The sequence below is a fragment of the Palaemon carinicauda genome, chromosome 15 (genome assembly GCF_036898095.1).
Source record: "Palaemon carinicauda isolate YSFRI2023 chromosome 15, ASM3689809v2, whole genome shotgun sequence".
Taxonomy (NCBI): Eukaryota; Metazoa; Arthropoda; class Malacostraca; order Decapoda; family Palaemonidae; genus Palaemon; species Palaemon carinicauda.
Genome location: NC_090739.1, coordinates 98,592,567 through 98,612,007, shown reverse-complemented (window position 1 = coordinate 98,612,007; position 19,441 = coordinate 98,592,567). Strand labels below are relative to the sequence as shown.

Below are 19,441 nucleotides of genomic sequence, written 5' to 3'. Positions count from 1 at the left end.
GCTTTTATATATACTGTATTAAAAAAAAAAAATGCTTTAATATACCATCATTAACAGTGCCATTAAAATTATCGAAAGGTTAGAGAAAGATAATGATTACCGAGAACATAACATCAATTCTGTTTACATTTTGTCAGCTGGACTTACATAGTTAAGTTGATTTCGTTGTTGATGTGTAATTTTTCCTTATATAGGCTATTTATTATGAAATTATGTTGATTAGATGTAAGGTAAATATTGTTTTGTAATATTTATTATCAAGCACCGTATTTAAGGCTACCAGTATACCTAAAAAACGGATTTTGGAGCAAAGCAAAAAATCTATTTTTGGGTGAGATGGCCATGTCGTCCTGATGGAAGGTTCCTTACAGCTATAGACAAACTTGTGCTCATGTAAGAAGCAAATGTAAACTATTTTCTGCATAATGTGAAAACACATGGTTGGGGGTTGCTCCCTAATGTAGTGTGGTATGACTGTTCTAGATTCAGAACTAATGTAGTGGTACCCAACAATGGACTTTCCTTAACTTGATTAAGTTGTACATACTACTCTGACTGAGTATATTTTGATCCCAGAAGCTCTTTTGGTAAAAAAAATTGATTCATAAAATGGGTTATTACCTGTATAATGTATAACAAATTTGGTCTGTATTAGTGTTTAACGGTATGCCATTTTATAACAAAATATATTGAGTTCTATAATTCTCATTTATCATTGCATTCGTAGATGTATATTCAGGTAATATGTTCAACCTTGTTAGTTTTTAATTTTTGGCAATGGTTCATAGATGTGCATAGGGATACTAGTTTTTTTTTATTATCTACAGTACGGTCTCAAATTATGCATGTTTGAATTATGCGATTCCCCATTTATGCGGTTGCTATATTTCAAGAAAAAAAAAAAATTATGTATCTGGAAGCTGTTCAGAGTCTGGGAGTTGAGCACTACAAAATGTATCACATCTATTGTCTTTTTGGGCTCAAGCCATGTCGTCCTGATGGAAGGTTTCTTAAGGTAGCTTTCTAAGGGATATTTGGCTACAGTGAAACTCCCAGAGAATTGACCATAGGTCTCCAGAATTTTACCTCCTGGCGCGAGTATCCTTAAAATTTTTCTTAAGGATATCGCATAATACCAGGGAACGTATTTCTTGATACTACACATGGCAATCTTTACCCCGAATAGAGTTTTTGCTCTGAGGGGGAAGAGTGGCGAAATTGAAGGGGAGCCGTCATCAAGGTTACCCAGTGGATTCCCTTCTCGTACTACTAAAGGGTCCAATATGGCTACCCATTCCTTGTTTTGTAGCGAATTGCGCACGGTGTACTCCCGCTTGCTCTCGGTGTTTTCTGTCACTAATAAGAAGATTTATCATGCATTCTCCAGCATCTTCTGCCTCTGGAAAGTTGAGTATTTAATCTTTTTAGCTACCTTCTCACAGTTAAATTAGCATAACTTAGATGTGTTTATCGGAGCTTAGCCGGTAACCGGAGGCGTCATTTTCGACGCTGTCGTTCGCCATATGTGCCTCATTTAGTCAGTAGAACGACGTCCCTGGTATCTAACTTTAATGAATTATAGCTATTTAGGCAAAATTATACAAGTGAAGATAAGATCATGCACGTATATTTTGTCTTCCTTAAATGTACCGATCGTATATGTTAAGAGTCTCGGTGATATAGCATCTTCAGAGCCATGCCCTTCGGACTAAATGTAGCCCCAAGGATCCTCATGAAACTTGCGGATGTAGTCGTACAACAACTACGCCTAGAAGGCGTTCAGGTAGCCACATACCTGGACGACTGACTGGTGTTGTCAGATGTATGAGGACAGAGGAGAATGTCAAAAGAATAAGCCAGACTATTCAGTGTATGCGCAGGCAAAGGGAAAATGATCCATAACCAGGTAGAGGGATCCAATGCAGTACTGTCTGCCCAGTCAAAGGACCCAATAATTCTCTAGCGGTAGTATCTCAGTGGGTGGCTGGGGCTTTGGCCAACCTGCTACCTGGTACATATAGAGCCTTGAAAATGCGAAGAGGAGGAGGAACCATCGAATCTAAATAAAACTTGTTAACTTTATATTTAAAGCAAAATATCTGTAAAGAATTAGTCATAAGCTAATCGTAGTGACAAGGACCACTTAAATCTGAAGAGTTCTTTACCTTCTTTCCTGTGCTATCCAGACAATGGGGAGGGTTTTGGAAGTCAATTTGCTAGAGGGTATGTAGAGGAGGAGTGAAATTTTTTTTCTAATGTTTTAACCAGTGATCTACTCAACTTTTTGGTGACCCAAGGATGTCCCTAACATCGTCAAAGTCATGACCCCCTAGATAACCAATGGATTGTCCAAAAAGTGTTTTTTTTAAATGTTCATAGAAAATAAAAAATTGTGCTTTAGTATAAAATAGGGGTGTGTTATTGCTAAAGCCGTAATTAAAACAGCGCACGTGGTCCCGAATGGGGATAGGAAACATTTTTTTTTATTTTCTAGCAATTGCTGATTTGGCATTCAGAATGCTTTTTTTATTTTACCACCATTTTCTTTAGCAATTTATCTATGATTTGTTGGGTCAAATTTCAAAAGAGTAAAAACCTTATTGAAACAGAATTTGTCCTAGGAGAATATATGCAATAACCCTCTCATTGCTATCTTTTATCCTTTCTATTTGGTAAATATTTATGTACACCTAGGTGGCATATTTTTTTTCCATCACATAACTCAAATTTTATCATATCTAGACAAGTATGAATGTAATTCTAATCATTCTGTCATAAATATGACCTTTTTAGGAAAAAGTGAACCCAAAATGAATCTTATAGCTAAAAAATTAAGGTTGCTACAGTTATCTGAAAATGTTTTTTTTGCTAGCAACCACAACCCTGATTCTGGGTGTAGCATGGTGTACAACATATTATGATCGTCAGTGAGGCAATAGCTTGTTCTTTTCAGAGATAAGTATAAAAATAATAGATTTTAGTTTGAAAATTGTGTTATTTTTTCTGTCAAAATCCAATTTTAAGGGCCTTCCTAATCACTCAACAATCCCTTTCTCTATTGATCCCTTTGATTCCTTTTTTATTTGGATTAATTTTCTTCCTTTATTTTATTAGAGCACTGCCTCTATTGCTCCATTATTTCTTTCTCTTCTATTTAATTTCTGTTTCTGTCTTCTATATACTCTACAGTACTTTTAACCCCTTTCCATCAGATATTGCAAGTAATAGGCAAAATATTTAAGGTCTATATGATCTGTAGATTATCTCTATTTTCTTTTTATAAGACTGAAGTAAAAGCATTAAAGGTGTTATAGGAATGTCATTTTTTTCTCTTAGTATTTGCATTGTGGAAAATACTTAAAAACTGTCAGATTAATATTGCAGATCATATGCTAGTCATTATTTCCTTGTAGAAATATTTTGATAATTTTTTTATGCCCTAAAGCTTAATATTTTAATTGGATTTAATGCAATCATGAAATATAATGAATTGCCAAATTACTAATTTTTAGATTTTATTTTCCCTAAGTTTTCTCAGACCATTGCAGTAATTTTAAACTTGAAACCCGTTAAAGTAAATGATGTGGTAATTGAGGGTCTATTTTAGGTTAATCATAGAGTAAATATGTTGAATCCTTGATGAATCCCTTAAGCAATAAAACATCCACATCATTAGTTACTTTTTACACCTACACAGAAAGCTCATCAAAAATGTATCAAATCCCTAATTAATAAATCTAATGCTATATTGCTCCAATTTACCCCCATCTTTCACACACACGTTCTCTTCCTGAATATTTAATCCCTTCATTTCCAAAACTACTTCCACACTTTATATCCAACTTCCAGGATTTTTTATCCTTCTACCTCCCAGCATTTGTACTGCACTGTATACAATATTTTCACCATCCTATCATTGTCCATTCTGTTACATGATTAAACTACCAAAAATACTCTGAGATATTCTTTCATCCATGCTAATCCTTTTACCACTACTAGTTTATGGAAGTCAAGTGTAAATTTTGAATGTAAATGAAATATAAAAATGTATAAGCTATTACAATGTACCAATTATAAATCTGGCATAAGAAAGGGTGAGAAATATGGAGGAATGTGGAAGTGATAAAAAGATAGCATTTAGGAAAGGAATGGTATAAAATGGAGATTAGCTAAGGTAAGGGGCATGTGAGTGAGAAAGAAAATCCAGTCTTGTTCTGCAACAGAATTGGGTGAGTGAGCTGACTGGAGAGGCATAGACAAGAAAATTAGCAACAACCTAGTGTCCTACATGTAGTTGAAAGCCCAGCATATTTTAGCTTAGCATCTAGAACACATGATTTGGATGATCACCATAGCTATTATACACTATAAGAGGTAACATGCTCTATAGAATTATCAGTCACTTAAAGACAAAAGTTATTTGTAGACATATAAGAGCAAAACAAGGAAATAATTGAAATGATTTTACAAACTATTATAAGTAGATCATAGAGGAAGAACAGATACATAGCTAGGCTTTTTGTCATGTTCTTACCTGATATTCCAGTATTATATTATATTTGTGACACTGAAGTCCTTGAACAACATCTAAATGTTTTTTTTAACTTGTCAAACAGGTATAGTATCTGGGGATTAGGAAAAAGTTTCTTTTCCTCACAATTAATTGTTTTCTTTTTCCATGATGATTGCTGAGTAGTGTCAGATTGTACTTACAATTAAGCTTTGTGATTATCAACTGTATTTTTCACATTATTTCATAGGATGGGCCAAGGAATATACTTCAGCCCCTGAAGTTCAAGCTTTCTTACGAAATAGTGCAGCGAGAACCACGACCCGTTAGTGAAGGAGATAGTGTTCCAGATATTGATGATTATCCTATCCTCAACCAGCAAGAAGCATTAAGGTAAGATATTTATTGTTTGATGCACTTTTAGTAAACCCATCTCTCACTCTGAGGATATTTAGCCTGCATAGTATAAAATTTTTTAATTGTTTAATGTAGATCATGAAGCTAAAACTGACAGTTTACTTATTAAAGAAGATAATACAGTACCCTTTGAATTACAGCACTCATGCTCATCTCCCTTACCTTTGTATAATGGTACAATACACACACCCAGTCCACTGGTACCATTGACAACATAAAACATATATTAAATAATCTCACCAACCATTCAAGTACAGTCACACCCCCTTTCCTTTAACATCTCAGACCTCACACCATCTATACCAGGTGCTTTTCCTACTCTCATTTCATCAAATGCTCTCCACCTCTTCTCTTGTAATTTCTCTCATTTTTATCATCCGTCACTGGCACCTCAACACTTGCAATTGCAGTTATATGTGCCTCCGTATTATCTTCAACATTCGGTAATCTCTCAAAATATTCAGCCCACCTCTACCTTGCCCCGTCTCCTTTCAACAACCTTCTATTTTCATCTTTCTATGTCTCTTCAATTCACAAACCACTCTTCCTTACTCTCTTCACTTCTTTCATAAACTTCTTTTTATTCTCTTCTTATGAACGACCCATTCCATGACCTCACCTCCAGTCAGCCGCCCTCTTTGCCTCAGCCACCTTCTTCATACTTCTCTACATTATTACTCTGTAGCCATTCTTCAAACGACCTCTTTTTCTTTTCCTCTTTCGTCTTCACTCCTTCATTTTACCATTCACCATCCATCTTCATGCTGCCTCCAACAATCCTCTTGCCATACATATCACTTGCAATCACAGCAAAATTTTCTTTTACTAACTTCCAATCCTCCTCTAGATTACCAGTTTCTCTCACTTCCAACCTTTCTTGATATTTACTTTTGACCTCATGTTTTTTTAAACTCCTTAACCTTCAATACCTCCCTTTTACATCCCCTACTCTAATCCGCCACTCTTTAGCTACAACTAATATTCCTTCAACCAAAAATGTTATCACTCATACTGTTAGCCATACCCCTAAACATGTGCATATCTTTCAATCTTCCAAACATCCTTGTAGTTATTACCACATACTCCATTAATGCCTTTTCTACCACTCTTCCATTTGCCATTCTTACCCATTTATATTTGTTCTTATCTTTCTTTTTGAAAAATCTACAAATTACCAGCTCTAGTTCAACACACACATCTATCAGTCTCTCACCACTCTCACTTTCACCTGGTATGCCATACTTCCCAATGACCCCTTTTACCTCTACAGCACCCACTCTGGCATTTAAGTCACCCATCACAACTTTATAATTCCTTCTACATACCTAGTTAATTCATTCCAGAATTTATTCAGCTCTTCACTTTTCTCACAACCTGGCCCATACGCACTAACAAAAGCCCAACATTTCCTACCCAACCTATCCCTTCTCCACATTAACCTAGATGATACCTCCTTCCATTCCAGTACTTTACCTGTCACCCATTCACTCAGCAATAAAGCCACACCCTCTCTTGCTCTTCCCTTTCAATCTTAGACACTCTACCAGTCACTTCACCAAACATCACTTCACCCTTCTGTTTTATCCTTGTCTCACACAAGGCCAATATATCTATTCTTATATTCCTAAACATACTTCCAATCTCACATCTTTTACTCTATTGTACCACATCCCCGCACATTCAGACACCCTAAAACTAGAGTGCAGGGAGCTCCTCCTCTTTGATATCTCTCAGGAACAAAGTTACAGGAGAGGGGGTTCCCAGTCCCCGCGTTCCGTCCCTTTTAGTCACCTGTTATGACACGCAGGGATATGTTAGCACTATTCTAATTGTTGTTATGCCCCCACGGCCACAGGGGGTTAGAAATAATGTAAGAAAAAAAAAAAGTTTTATGTGTGTATAGAAGTTGATATGCTTGAGATGGTGAAGGGATAGAGGAGTTATTGTTGTGATGCAATCATCAGAGATTTACAACTTCAGTTGGAGTGTGTCCGTATTTCCGGATGTTAGTAAGTCAATTTTTTGTAAATTTGGGACCTTCTGTCTACTGCATAACAAATTTTTATACATCTTTCCCATAAATGATAGCCTTTGAGATGCTGCATATTTTTATTTCTGTGAACTCAAAATTTCAGGTATTTTGAAGGAACCTTTGCCAAGGATTGCGGTGATGATGATATATGCGTCAGTGACCTTGATGTGAAAGGAAGACTTGATTTACAGAGGCATGAACAGTATTCTCATTACATGTTGCGACTTGGTGAACAAGACACTGTATCACTTCATGTTGAAGTGACAAATGCTGGTGAACCTGCTTACCAATCGAGTCTCTTTGTTACACATCATTCAGCTCTTTCTTTTGATCTTGGGGAATCACAGGTAAACATTATCAAATAATTTTGCATGGGCATTAGAATTACATTGTTATGCAACATACAGTAAATTGTTTGTTATATTGAAAAATTCCTCTTGTTGCATATTGTAATGATATTTTTTCAATATTTAACTTAGCCGGTGATTATATAGCTGCAACTCTGTTGCTCGACAGACAACTCTATGGAAAAACTCGCCAGCGATCGCTACACAGGTTGCGGGTGTGCCCAACAGCGCCATCTGTCGACCAGATACCCAGCTCTCAATGTAAACAAAGACTCAATTTTCTCTCTGTCGAGGTGTCGACAAGACGTACTTTACTCGCTGTTGCTAAACTGGAGTTTTTCACATCTATTTGGTGAAGTACTATATTCTAGTTTTGAGCTTTCGCTATGCAGGTGTTTTATCTTCATCTTAAATCTTGAACTCGTTTTGAATAGATTTAATTATGGTGACAAAGAGAGTATGGACTTTCTTTCACTTTTAAATGGCCGACCCTTCCCTTAGACGGAAGTGTGTTTAGGCTTTTAGTAATTATCTTATCACGTTATAGATTTTCCTCTATATATTTTATATCTCTCCGCCTTTATTAGGCCTCTTCGATTAACTTTCCATTTATTATAAACATATAAAAATAAATTTTAATGTTTTGTTTATATGCGACCTTTCCTGAGAGTAGGCGGTCCTAACTTGGAAACCGAAGTTAATCAACGTTGAGCCCTTTATATCGTAATTAGCTTTTAAAGAGCTAAGGATTTAAAACTTTTTAAATGTAATATTTTATGAAAGAATTTCTTTGATAGTCTTCGTACTGTTTTCAAAGATGAACTAACGTTTAGTTTATTTATGCTACGCAGTTGTTGACGTTCAGGACGTTCAACATGCGCTCTATCGTTACGATAGAGAGAGAGTGTATCACGGTTTCACTTTGCAGTAAGAGTAAATCGATTCTGACGTTTTGTTCATTCTTTCTTAGCTTAAATGTTTTAAATTCTATTTTAAAGGAACTTTTTATTTGAAAAACCTTTCAGTTTTTTCCTTTAGTCAAATAACATGTTTTTTTGACGAAATATAATTGGGCTCTTCTCTTAGGTGCGAAATCAAGAGAGAAAGAGAGAGAGAGATAGAGACGGAGGGAGAGAGAGGAGAGAAAACGTTCCGTTCAAGCGGGTAACGTTGTTCTCGAGTTACTCTCGTCCCTAGTCGCTGTACGGGGAGGAAGGATAAAACGTTTTTAGTTTTTTATTCTCGTCCCCAGGCTATGTGCGGTGAGAGATTGAAAACGTAGTTTATATGAACTAGTGTTTAGTCTCTTTCCCAGCCACTGATTTTTTTATCTTAAAATATGTTTTCTGTTTTTTTGCTGGTATTAATGAGCTTGCATTATACGACTGATTTCGCAATTACTACCTTTTAATGAAGGGTAGAATTGCGTGTTTCAGGTAGAAATCAGTAAAAGTTTCGATTTCAGTGAAATAAGTGCAAAACAGAAAATCGAAGTGATAAAGTGATATGCGCAAAGTGTTACAGTGTTGCGTCCGAGGGTTCGTCTGTTCGTGCCTGTCCTTCACCTAGTCCGGGACCTCTTGCATGCTCCCAAGCCCAGGGGAGAAGTAATGTCAAACGACTTATGGGTTCGAGAGGCCTTGATCAACGAACAGACGTTTTCCCTCTATGGTATCGGGTGTATCTTACCAAGATCTCCCCTACCATAAGACGAGAGAGACGTTGTTTCTCCTCGTCATCCGAAGGCTTTTCGCATAAGAAACCTGTCACAAGGTTTCGAAGCCCTTAAGCGAAAGTCAGTCCTTTCAGGACAGGTCCAGCGTCCTGGTTACAACCATTAGGACAGCTCTGACCCTATGCAGTCATCGGATAACTGCTCGCCGCCTAACAAAAGCGTAACACAGACTCCGAGAGTCTTTTTTTGTTGGCAAAGTGTTGCGGTCACAGACGTTACCCTCGTCTCTTACCACAACCATTTCCGTTGATCCTTAATGGGTTGTATGGCAAGACATGCAGTATATGCTTGCCTCCCTTATGGAAGACTATTCTGCCGATTAGTCCGTTGAGTCTAGCCGTTTATCTCATCGATATCCTGGCTTTCAGCCAACCTAACGTTCCTTTGTGCTTACTGTTGACGTTGGCGTAGCTTAGTCACGTCAGTCAGGTTGTTTAGAACCACACTCGATGCGGTCTCGTGTGGTTTTTCAGCCGCATTTGGACGTTAGGCCACTTGCTGATGCTCCTGTTGACGTTCAAGACGTTCACTAACAATCGGAGTTGACTTGTTTTGACGCTGTGCGTCAACCTCCGCTTTCTAGAGTTGTTTTGACTGCTCAGTCTAGGCAGTCAAAGCAGTCTCGAGTGGACGCAGTGCGTCCTCACGCACCTGTTGTGGTTGACAGTTCAGTTGTTGACAGTTCACAGACTGTCAAGCAGTTACATGACGTTGCGTTCTGGTCCGCTTCTAATGCACCAGTGAGTGTGGACTCTGCTTGTAAAGCATTGCCACCACGGTAGGTCTCTCCCTTGCTTGAGACTCGGCTTTTATTGGACAAGGTTCCTGTAGATGAGGAAGTTGCTGTTCCCCCTCCTACTGATATTCCCTTGAGGACTCTGTCAGATGGAGAGGAGCCTAAAGCTGCTTAGCCCCCTATGGACTTTAATTAAATCATGATGATTTTTTTAAGGATCTTTGTCCGGATCTTTTTGTAACTGCTGCTCCTCGTTCGCCTAAACGTCAGAGCTTACACTAGGCCTAGCTACTTCGAAGCCGTTGTTTTTAAGCTAGTGCTCTCTCGCTCTCCTAGAGAGCTTTACGTTGGCTAGGCGATTGGTTTTTCACCAGGAGGAGTTTGGGGGATACAGCCTTTGCTTTCCCTTCTTTTAAACTGGTTTATAGAGCGAGAGTCTGATATGACACGAGAGAAGTTCTCGGCTTGGGAGTTCATGCCTCTGCCCAGATAGACTTCTCAATTCTCGTAGACTCTCCCTGGCGCCTGGCCAGAAGACGCTCCAAGTTTTTTACAGGTCAACTTCACAGCTGTTTTCGAGCCTTTGAAGTTTTGCTGTACAATTATGTCATGCATAACAAGGCTTTCAGGGATGGTAAGCGGTACCGCCTCAGTCGCTAACCCCGTCTGTTGCCGCACCTGCTCCCGTAGACCCTAAATGGGCTTTGCTGCAAGACATGCAGTCCAAGCTTGCGTCCTTGATAGAGGACTTTAATGCGGAGAAGGTTGCTACCGAACCTTCTGGCCAACAACCTTCCAACCGGTCGGTTGTGCGCCCTGTTGACGCTGAGGTAACCTACTCGCGTCTGCCAGTTGAGGTGGTTCCTCCACCGATGCGACCCAGTGTGGGTTGCCAGCCGCACGTTGACGTTAAGCGACGCTCGGAGGTGGTTGTTGACGTTCAGGACGTTCAACAACCAGCAGAGGTGACTTGTTTTGATGCAGTGCGTCAACCTCAGCAACCCGGTAGGGTGTTGACTGCACAACCCAGACGGTCTAGACAGTCTCGGGTTGACGCTGTGCTTCCTCGCGCACCCATGGTTGTTGACAGTTCACAGACTGTGCAGCAGTTCCATGATGTTGCGTCCGGCTCCGTCACGCATGCACCAGTGCGACCGGACTCAGCGAGCCAGACGTTGCCCACTCCGTTGCCGTTTCCTCATCAGTTTTCGGATGAGGAACCCTCTGATGAGGACGTTGCTGAACAACAAGACGATCAGCCCCCAGAATAGATCAAGCCCTGCTATCCATCCAGAAAATGCTGAAGAAGGAACGCTGCTCAGTCAGGCTGTGGATGAGTCTGGTAGGGACGCTGTCATCCGTGGAACAATTTGTGTCACTAGGAAGACTACACCTCCGTCCTCTTCAATACCATCTAGCTTTTCACTGGAAAAAGGACAAGACGCTAGAAGCGGTCTCGATCCCGGTTTCCGAAAAGATAAAGTCTTGTCTGACTTGGTGGAAGGACAATATCAACCTAAGAGAGGGTCTTCCCCTGGCTGTTCAGACTCCCAACCACGTTCTCTTCTCGGACGCATCGGACGTGGGCTGGGGCGCGACACTAGACGGTCGGGAATGCTCAGGACTGTGGAACTCGAGTCAGAGGAGCATGCATATCAACTGCAAGGAGCTGTTGGCAGTACATCTGGCCTTGAAAAGCTTCAAGTCTCTCCTTCGAGGCACAGTGGTGGAAGTTAACTCGGACATCACCACGGCCTTGGCGTACATCTCCAAACAAGGAGGTACCCACTCACTGACGTTGTACGAGATCGCAAGGGACCTGCTCATCTGGTCAAAAGGTCAAGACATCTCCCTAGTAACGAGGTTCATCCAAGGCGACTTGAACGTCATAGCAGATTGTCTCAGTCGGAAAGGGCAAGTAATTCCAACCGAATGGACCCTCCACAAGGATGTGTGCAAGAGACTTTGGGCCACTTGGGGTAAAACCATCCATAGATCTCTTTGCAACCTCGCTGACCAAGAGGCTTCCAATCTATTGCTCTCCAGTCCCGGACCCAGCAGCAATACATATAGATGCTTTCCTCCTAGATTGGTCACATCTGGATCTCTACGCATTCCCACCGTTCAAGATTGTCAACAAGGTACTGCAGAAGTTCGCCTCTCACGAAGGGACAAGGTTGACGTTAGTTGCTTCCCTCTGGCCCGCGAGAGAATGGTTCACCGAGATACTTCGATGGTTAGTAGACGTTCCCAGTAGTCTTCCTCTAAGGGTAGACCTTCTACGTCAGCCACACGTAAAGAAGGTACTCCAAAGCCTCCACGCTCTTCGTCTGACTGCCTTCAGACTATCGAAAGACTCTCGAGAGCTAGAGGCTTTTCGAAGGAAGCAGCCAGTGCGATTGCTAGAGCAAGGAGAGCGTCTTCCATTAGAGTCTACCAATCGAAGTGGGAAGTCTTCCGAGACTGGTGCAAGTCAGTTTCTGTATCCTCGACCAGTACCTCTGTAGCTCAAATAGCTGATTTTCTCTTATACCTGAGAAAAGGACGATCCCTTTCAGCTCCCACTATCAAGGGCTACAGAAGCATGTTGGCATCGGTCTTCCGGCATAGAGGCTTAGATCTTTCCAAACATAAAGATCTGCAAGACCTCCTTAAGTCTTTTGAGACCACCAAGGAGCGTCGTTTGGCTACCCCTGGATGGAATTTAGACGTGGTACTAAGATTCTTCATGTCGGACAGGTTGGAGCCGTTACAATCAGCCTCCCTGAAAGATCTCACTCTTAAGACTCTTTTCCTGGTATGCTTAGCCTCGACTAAAAGAGTCAGTGAGATTCATGCCTTCAGCAAGAACATCGGATTTTCGTCAGAAAAAGCCACTTGTTCGCTACAACTTGGTTTTCTAGCCAAAAATGAGCTGCCTTCTCGGCCTTGGCCTAAATCTTTCGATATCCCCAGCTTATCGGAGATCGTAGGCAATGAACTAGAAAGAGTCTTATGCCCTGTTAGAGCTCTTAAGTTCTATTTAAAGCGTACTAAACCTTTACAAGGCCAATCTGAAGCTTTATGGTGTTCAGTTAAGAAACCATCCTTGCCTATGTCAAAGAATGCTTGGTCAGACTTTATCAGATTGTTAATACGAGAAGCTCATTCACATCTGAGTGAGGAAGACCGAACTTTGCTTAAGGTGAAGACGCACGAAGTTAGAGCTGTAACAACTTCCGTGGCCTTTAAGCAAAATATATCTCTGCAAAGTATAATGGACGCAACCTATTGGAGAAGCAAGTCAGTGTTCGTGTCATTTTACTTGAAAGATGTCCAGTCTCTTTACAAGAACTGCTACACACTGGGACCATTCGTAGCAGCGAGTGCAGTAGTGGGTGAGGGCTCAACCACTACAATTCCCTAATTCCTTATCCTTTTAATCTGTCTCTTGAAATGTTGTTTTTTTATGGGTTGTCCGGAAGGCTAAGAAGCCTTTCGCATCCTGGTTGATTTGGCGGGTGGTCAAAGTCATTTCTTGAGAGCGCCTAGATTAGGGGTTTGATGAGGTCCTGTTGTATGGGTTGCAACCCTTGATACTTCAGATCCTAGGGGTCGATCAGCATCCTAAGAGGATCGCGAGGCTCCGTAAGGAAGACGTACTTAAAAGGCAGAGTAATTGTTCAAGTCGACTTCCTTACCAGGTACCTATTTATTTTGTTTTTGTTATTTTGATAACTTCTAAAATGAAATAAAAAACTCTTAGCTCATAAAAGTGTAAACATATATTACTGGTCTCTACCCACCATCCTGGGTGTGAATCAGCTATATAATCACCGGCTAAGTTAAATATTGAAAAATGTTATTTTGATTATAAAATAAATTTTTGAATATACTTACCCGGTGATTATAAATTAAATGACCCTCCCTTCCTCCCCAATAGAGACGCAGTGGGACGAGGAGAAAATTGAGTCTTTGTTTACATTGAGAGCTGGGTATCTGGTCGACAGATGGCGCTGTTGGGCACACCCGCAACCTGTGTAGCGATCGCTGGCGAGTTTTTCCGTAGAGTTGTCTGTCGAGCAACAGAGTTGCAGCTATATAATCACCGGGTAAGTATATTCAAAAATTTATTTTATAATCAAAATAACATATTTATTAAATAATCAAAATTGTCATTGCAGACGGGATCTCATCAGTGCTCTTCAGTATCAAAAACACAAGTACAATGTTCAATTGGAAATCCTCTTGTGAGCACTTCGGGACCTTTAGTGCTAAGTTTCAGAGAATCAGGAGATCCATTTGACTCAAAGTACATTGAATTTACTGTGGCAGTAAATTCTTCCTCAAGAGAAGAAAATGCTCAAGAATCCTTGAAGTTTGTTGTTGAAGTTATTAAAAAGGCTGAGATTTCTATTATAGGGTAAGCTTTTTGATGAAGAATTAGGCATAAACTCTGTAATTTCTCTCAATGTTTTAGATATCTTAATTATTAAAAAATTTTAAACAAATTTTATTGCAACAATTATTTTTGGTTTATGCAATGTGCATAGGTATATCTTTAGAGTTTTGTTATTTAGATATACAGTCCAGTAAAGGATTTGGTGTACCAGCTATTGAGCTTCAGGCAAAAAAATTGCTTATACTTAAATAACAGTGGAACATCAGAGAATGAACTTGATTAATTCCAGAGGGCCATTTGAATGATGAATTAATTTTTTTCCATAAGAATGAAGGTAAAATTAATTTGTTCTTGACCCCCCAAAAATCACTTGTTACAAAGCATTTTACATAAAGTCTACAGTGGTTAAAATCATACAAAAACAATAAATAGATGAAATAAAGGAAAATTTAACTTCACTCTTATCTGTAGTAAGGAGAATTGATGGCCTTAATTGAAGGTTACCAGACTAGATCAGACATAAGCACTCCTCTATCACTTTAAGATGATTTCTTTTTTTCAATTCTATTATGGTTCTCAATTTTTTTTTTTTTTTTGGTTTACCAAAACCTCTAACCTTCTTGGTGTCCATTATGTATGATTAAATTGCTAAAAATAAAATAAAAAAATTACATATTAGGTAAAAAAAAAGATAACCGATGTTTTAACAGGTGTGCATGTGGAGAGAGCTACAAGAAAACAAAGTATTGTTTACAAAAAAATTTTGCTTTGCTTTTTCAGAGTTCTTTTCCATTATATTTTAGTGGAATGGTTTTATTAACAATACTCTGACCATAAAACTCATTTCATGAGCCTTTGTCATTGCAATAAGGTGTAATTTGCGTACATTATTATTTTTCTAAAGGTTTGTGGCTCCTGAGCAAACATTCTATGGAGGGGAAGTTGTAGGAGAATCAGCTATAAAGCATATGGACCAAGTGGGAATGGAACTGACTCACAAATATGTTATAGATAACAGGGGACCTTGGAGGGTAGATCAATTGCAGGTGGAAGTTCTATGGCCTTATCAAGTCGAAAACAACAAAGAACAAGGAAAATGGCTTCTTTACATGACAGAAGTACCAATTGTTGATGGTAAGTAAACAACTTTTAAAATGTCACTGGGTATGTATAAAAACACTCAAAATATTCATTCACTTCTTTCCATAGACGTGAGGTATTTGTTATCAGAATTAGAAATTGTGTTCAAACACTATCTTTATTGCATTTTATGTTTTTCAAGAGTATGTTATGTGTGTCTTTACTGCAATAGACAAACTTGTTTTTAATTATCTACAATCAAAGTTGAGGTAATGTAGTTTGTCTTATGTCCTTCCTGTCATCTGTCTGTCTGTCAGTTTGTGAACATGCTTACCTTGTCATTGCAACTTTTATACACTTGAAGGGATTTTACTCAAGCTCAGTACAAAGAATAACCATCATGCATATGTGTGCATTTAAAGGATATTGTCCATAAGTCTGTTTGTCAGTGTGTCCAGTTTACCTTGTCATCCAATTCTCTACACTTTTAGAGATATCATTCAAGCTTGAGTCAAAGTAGACCATCATGTATAAATATGCCGGGAGGAAGATTGTTTTTCTATCTTCACATTAGTGTGCTTGTCTTCTTACTTTATAGTCGCAACTCTTCTTATAAAGTTCAAGAAATTTTAAAAGAACTCTGTACTGTATAGTAATAGTGAATCTAGAAACTAGACATTCAGATAATGTATGCCACTTAGTGTTAGAAACCTTCATTTGGGCCAATGGTAATACTAAGATTTGTCCCACAGGCAATCAACACCATTGCTAATTTCCTGAGCAGAAGCCTTCAAATCCTTTCATAGAAATTATCTCTCTTTGCAAACATCTATGAGTCACTATGGTAGTTAGATGAATTTGTTTACAAAATTGTTAAACCAGAAGCTGCCCCTTCATTGCTCACCACAGTCAGACCCAACTGCAATGTTCCAGGTGTCAAGTGACCTGTGAGTGATCACCTTTCCACCTTCAGTCTGATTTGACAGGAAATTCAATCATAAGGATTTGTGGAACATTCACACATTTCTTATTGACCCTTTTCATTTCAAAAGAATTATTTTCATATATTTACTGCGCTGGTCCTAGTCTTACTTGCTCCAAGGATTTTTCCTTCATGGAAATAGCTACAAAAGCAAACTCCATGTAGTGTAGACACCCTCCATTGTTATGCATGGAGATTATTCAAGAACTCTTGAGTTTTTACAAGCAACAGCAGCTGTTATTAACATAGCTTAAAGATTTCTGATTGCTGCAGCAAACAGAATGCTTCTCCACACAAAAGCCTTTTCTTGATCACATACTTAATTCATCTCTCTGAAAGATTAAGGAAATTTTCCCTTTGCAATAGACAAAGTTGAGGTAATGTAGTTATTCCTTTTGTCTTATCTTTCCTGTAATCTGCATGCCTGTCATTTTGTCAACATGCCCATCTTAGCTAGCCCTCTCTCAAGTGTTTCTAAGCAGAGATGTGGACTTAGGTGCAATCTTAATTCAACCTGTTATTAATTCATTTGGAGATTCACGATGAAACTCCACAGTTAGTATTTGACCTTAATCCTGAGAAACTTAGCCAGACTTCTATATGTAGAGCCTTCATTCATAATCTGACCTTTTTATCCCTGGCTTCCTCTGAAATGAGTGAATGACACAATTTCCGACATCCCTAACTCGTGGAACTCAGGGGTCTCTATCGTCATTGCCTTCAAGTATAACTTTGTGGCAAAGACCAAAGAGAAAAACCCAGCTGATATCACAGTTTTCTCTTTCATAATTCTGTCCTTGCCTTGGGCATCAGAAATGGACTTTGCTGTGTCCTATTTTTGTAGTAAAATCCTACCTCCAAATGACAAAATCATTGGCCAAGGATGTTCCTCAATGTGTGACTTATAATTCTGTTTAGAGAACATTGTCCCTTTTCGTGTGTAATGGCTATTATGACTATCCCAACCATTTAAACAGCTAGTTAGTTGCTGACATTTTCCTTTCTGTGCTTCTCTATTCAGCTCATTCTCCAATTTGGTTCTTGATCAAGGCTTCCTTTGCATTCTCAGTACAGTACACTTTTAGACCTCAGATTTTGTTCAAACCAGTTTCTTTGTTTTTACTATGTATGGTGTATATTAATTCTCTTCTTTTATTTTACATTATTATAAAAAGGAAAGTTTTACGTCACAGTTTTTCATCATACATTTTATTTTCCTTTATGGTTTTTGATGGATATTTACTTTATGTTGTACTTTTTGTCCATGTACAGTTTACTTGTGAAATTCCACCATTATAGTTAAGATCTAAATTCTGGAAGACAGATTATCCCTTCCCTCATTCTTTTCACTTCTTATCTTTCAAGATAGAAACAGTAATTTAGACATAATTATTTGCTTTTCCTCTTTCATATCTCTGCACATTCCCAAATTCCATCCCTAAAGATCCATTCTTTAAGTTTTCTGTTCTTTTTATTCCCTTGATCTCTACTACCTTTGTGGTTATTAGATTCAAGTAAATTAGCCCAAATTCAATTTACAATACTTTAGTCTTTAAGACATATTTTTAGGCTCTGATTCTTTAAAATCTCAATTAGTAATTAATCTTAATTTTTGAACCAGAGGGTTTAGCAAGACTTCTTGGCCATCTGGAATGTGACCCTAGAAGCAGGTAGTTTGTTATTGGGCTTAGTAATGAGTTGGATAGTTTTTCAGTGTTTTTGCAAATAATTTGCATACCTTTAAGCCTGCTATATTGTTTTGCCTTTGGTAAAGATGAGAGTTTTCTTGCTCCCTCATCTTTTAGTTATTTAAATTTGCAGTGACAGATGAATTAGGGGAACAACATCACAGAAATTCACAATAACTTTGGGTCAAGACATATATTTTATTGAATATTACCTGGGGTTCACCTTTGAATCCCAGCCAAAGCCCTCCATTTGCATTGACAGATGAATTAGGGGAACATCATCACTGAGAAATTCACAACAACTTTGAGTCAAGACATATATTTTATTGAATCTTACCTGGGGTTCACCTTTGAATCCCAGCCAAAGCCCTCCATTTGCATTGACAGATGAATTAGGGGAACATCATCACTGAGAAATTCACAACAACTTTGAGTCAAGACATATATTTTATTGAATCTTACCTGGGGTTCACCTTTGAATCCCAGCCAAAGCCCTCCATTTGCATTGACAGATGAATTAGGGGAACATCATCACTGAGAAATTCACAACAACTTTGAGTTAAGACATATATTTTATTGAATCTTACCTGGGGTTCACCTTTGAATCCCAGCCAAAGCCCTCCAGGGAAACTGCATCTCCAGAGTGTTCTGCCACACCCTCGGTCCCGACATGGCACGAGAATGATTGTGGTTAGGATGTCCCTAGGACACCAGACAACAGTCCAGTGCCTCCTGAGGCAGACTACCCCGAGCCAGAGATTTCATTTGTGAAGATCCTTGCCCTTATCCACGAGTGCAATGGCCTGTGGGAGGCAGCCTTAGTACCTCCGTTGGGCAGAACCTCGGTCATTGATCAACATTTCAGTGCTCCTCAAAGCCTGAGGCCCTCTTTGTAGTTGCCAGGGTCAGTCTTTGTGATTTGACCCTGGATTGAATTGACGATCAGATCCTAGGATCTGAGAACTTGCTCGAGTCCAGTCAGTCAAGTAAGAGCCTGCCCCCTCTACTCACCAGGCAGCGTAGGTTCTACACACCTGAAAATGCTGTATCAGTCCCTCTGCAGGCTGACCCTTCTGTGTGCACACTTCATTGGAGAGACTCAAGGCTTGTGGCATGTCCATCTTGTTGTCTGAGTTGGTGGCCATAGAGTTATCTGCCCTAGTCTCTCTCCAGACAGTTGCTTGTCTCAACCAGTGGGCAAGAAGACAACAAGGTTATCAACCCTGGAGTCTTTGGGGAATTGCAAGAGTCTTGTGCTGTCTGGTGGAAAGGTTGTGATCTTCCTGGCCCTTAAGGCAGCTAATCAGTGGACTAACTGGATTTTTGAAGGATTTTTGAAGAGATAGGACACTGTGATCTCCTGTTTTTCAAAATAAGTTACCACGGAGGTGGCGTTATCACTAAGGAACTCGTTGTGGGGGTGTTGTCTCTCTTAGGTGGGGGTGGTGGACAGGTCTCTCTCTCCAAAGAGTTGTGTTTAGGCTGCTGTGAAATCTTGAAAGACGGCCTCACAGGACGCCCTGATCCAACACG

General features: G+C 39.3%; 1 protein-coding gene across 3 annotated transcripts in view; it reads left to right on the top strand.

Annotated features, from left to right (window-relative positions):
• LOC137654700 (integrin alpha-3-like) overlaps positions 1 to 19,441 on the top strand; it is a 360,316-nt gene that overhangs the window by 254,005 nt on the left and 86,870 nt on the right. For all 3 annotated transcript variants that reach the window (XM_068388595.1, XM_068388593.1, XM_068388596.1), the window contains 4 exons: positions 4,761 to 4,903; positions 7,063 to 7,306; positions 13,941 to 14,179; positions 15,063 to 15,292. In XM_068388595.1, coding sequence (XP_068244696.1) covers positions 4,761 to 4,903; positions 7,063 to 7,306; positions 13,941 to 14,179; positions 15,063 to 15,292 — 856 coding nt within the window. The remainder of the gene's footprint in view (positions 1 to 4,760; positions 4,904 to 7,062; positions 7,307 to 13,940; positions 14,180 to 15,062; positions 15,293 to 19,441) is intronic.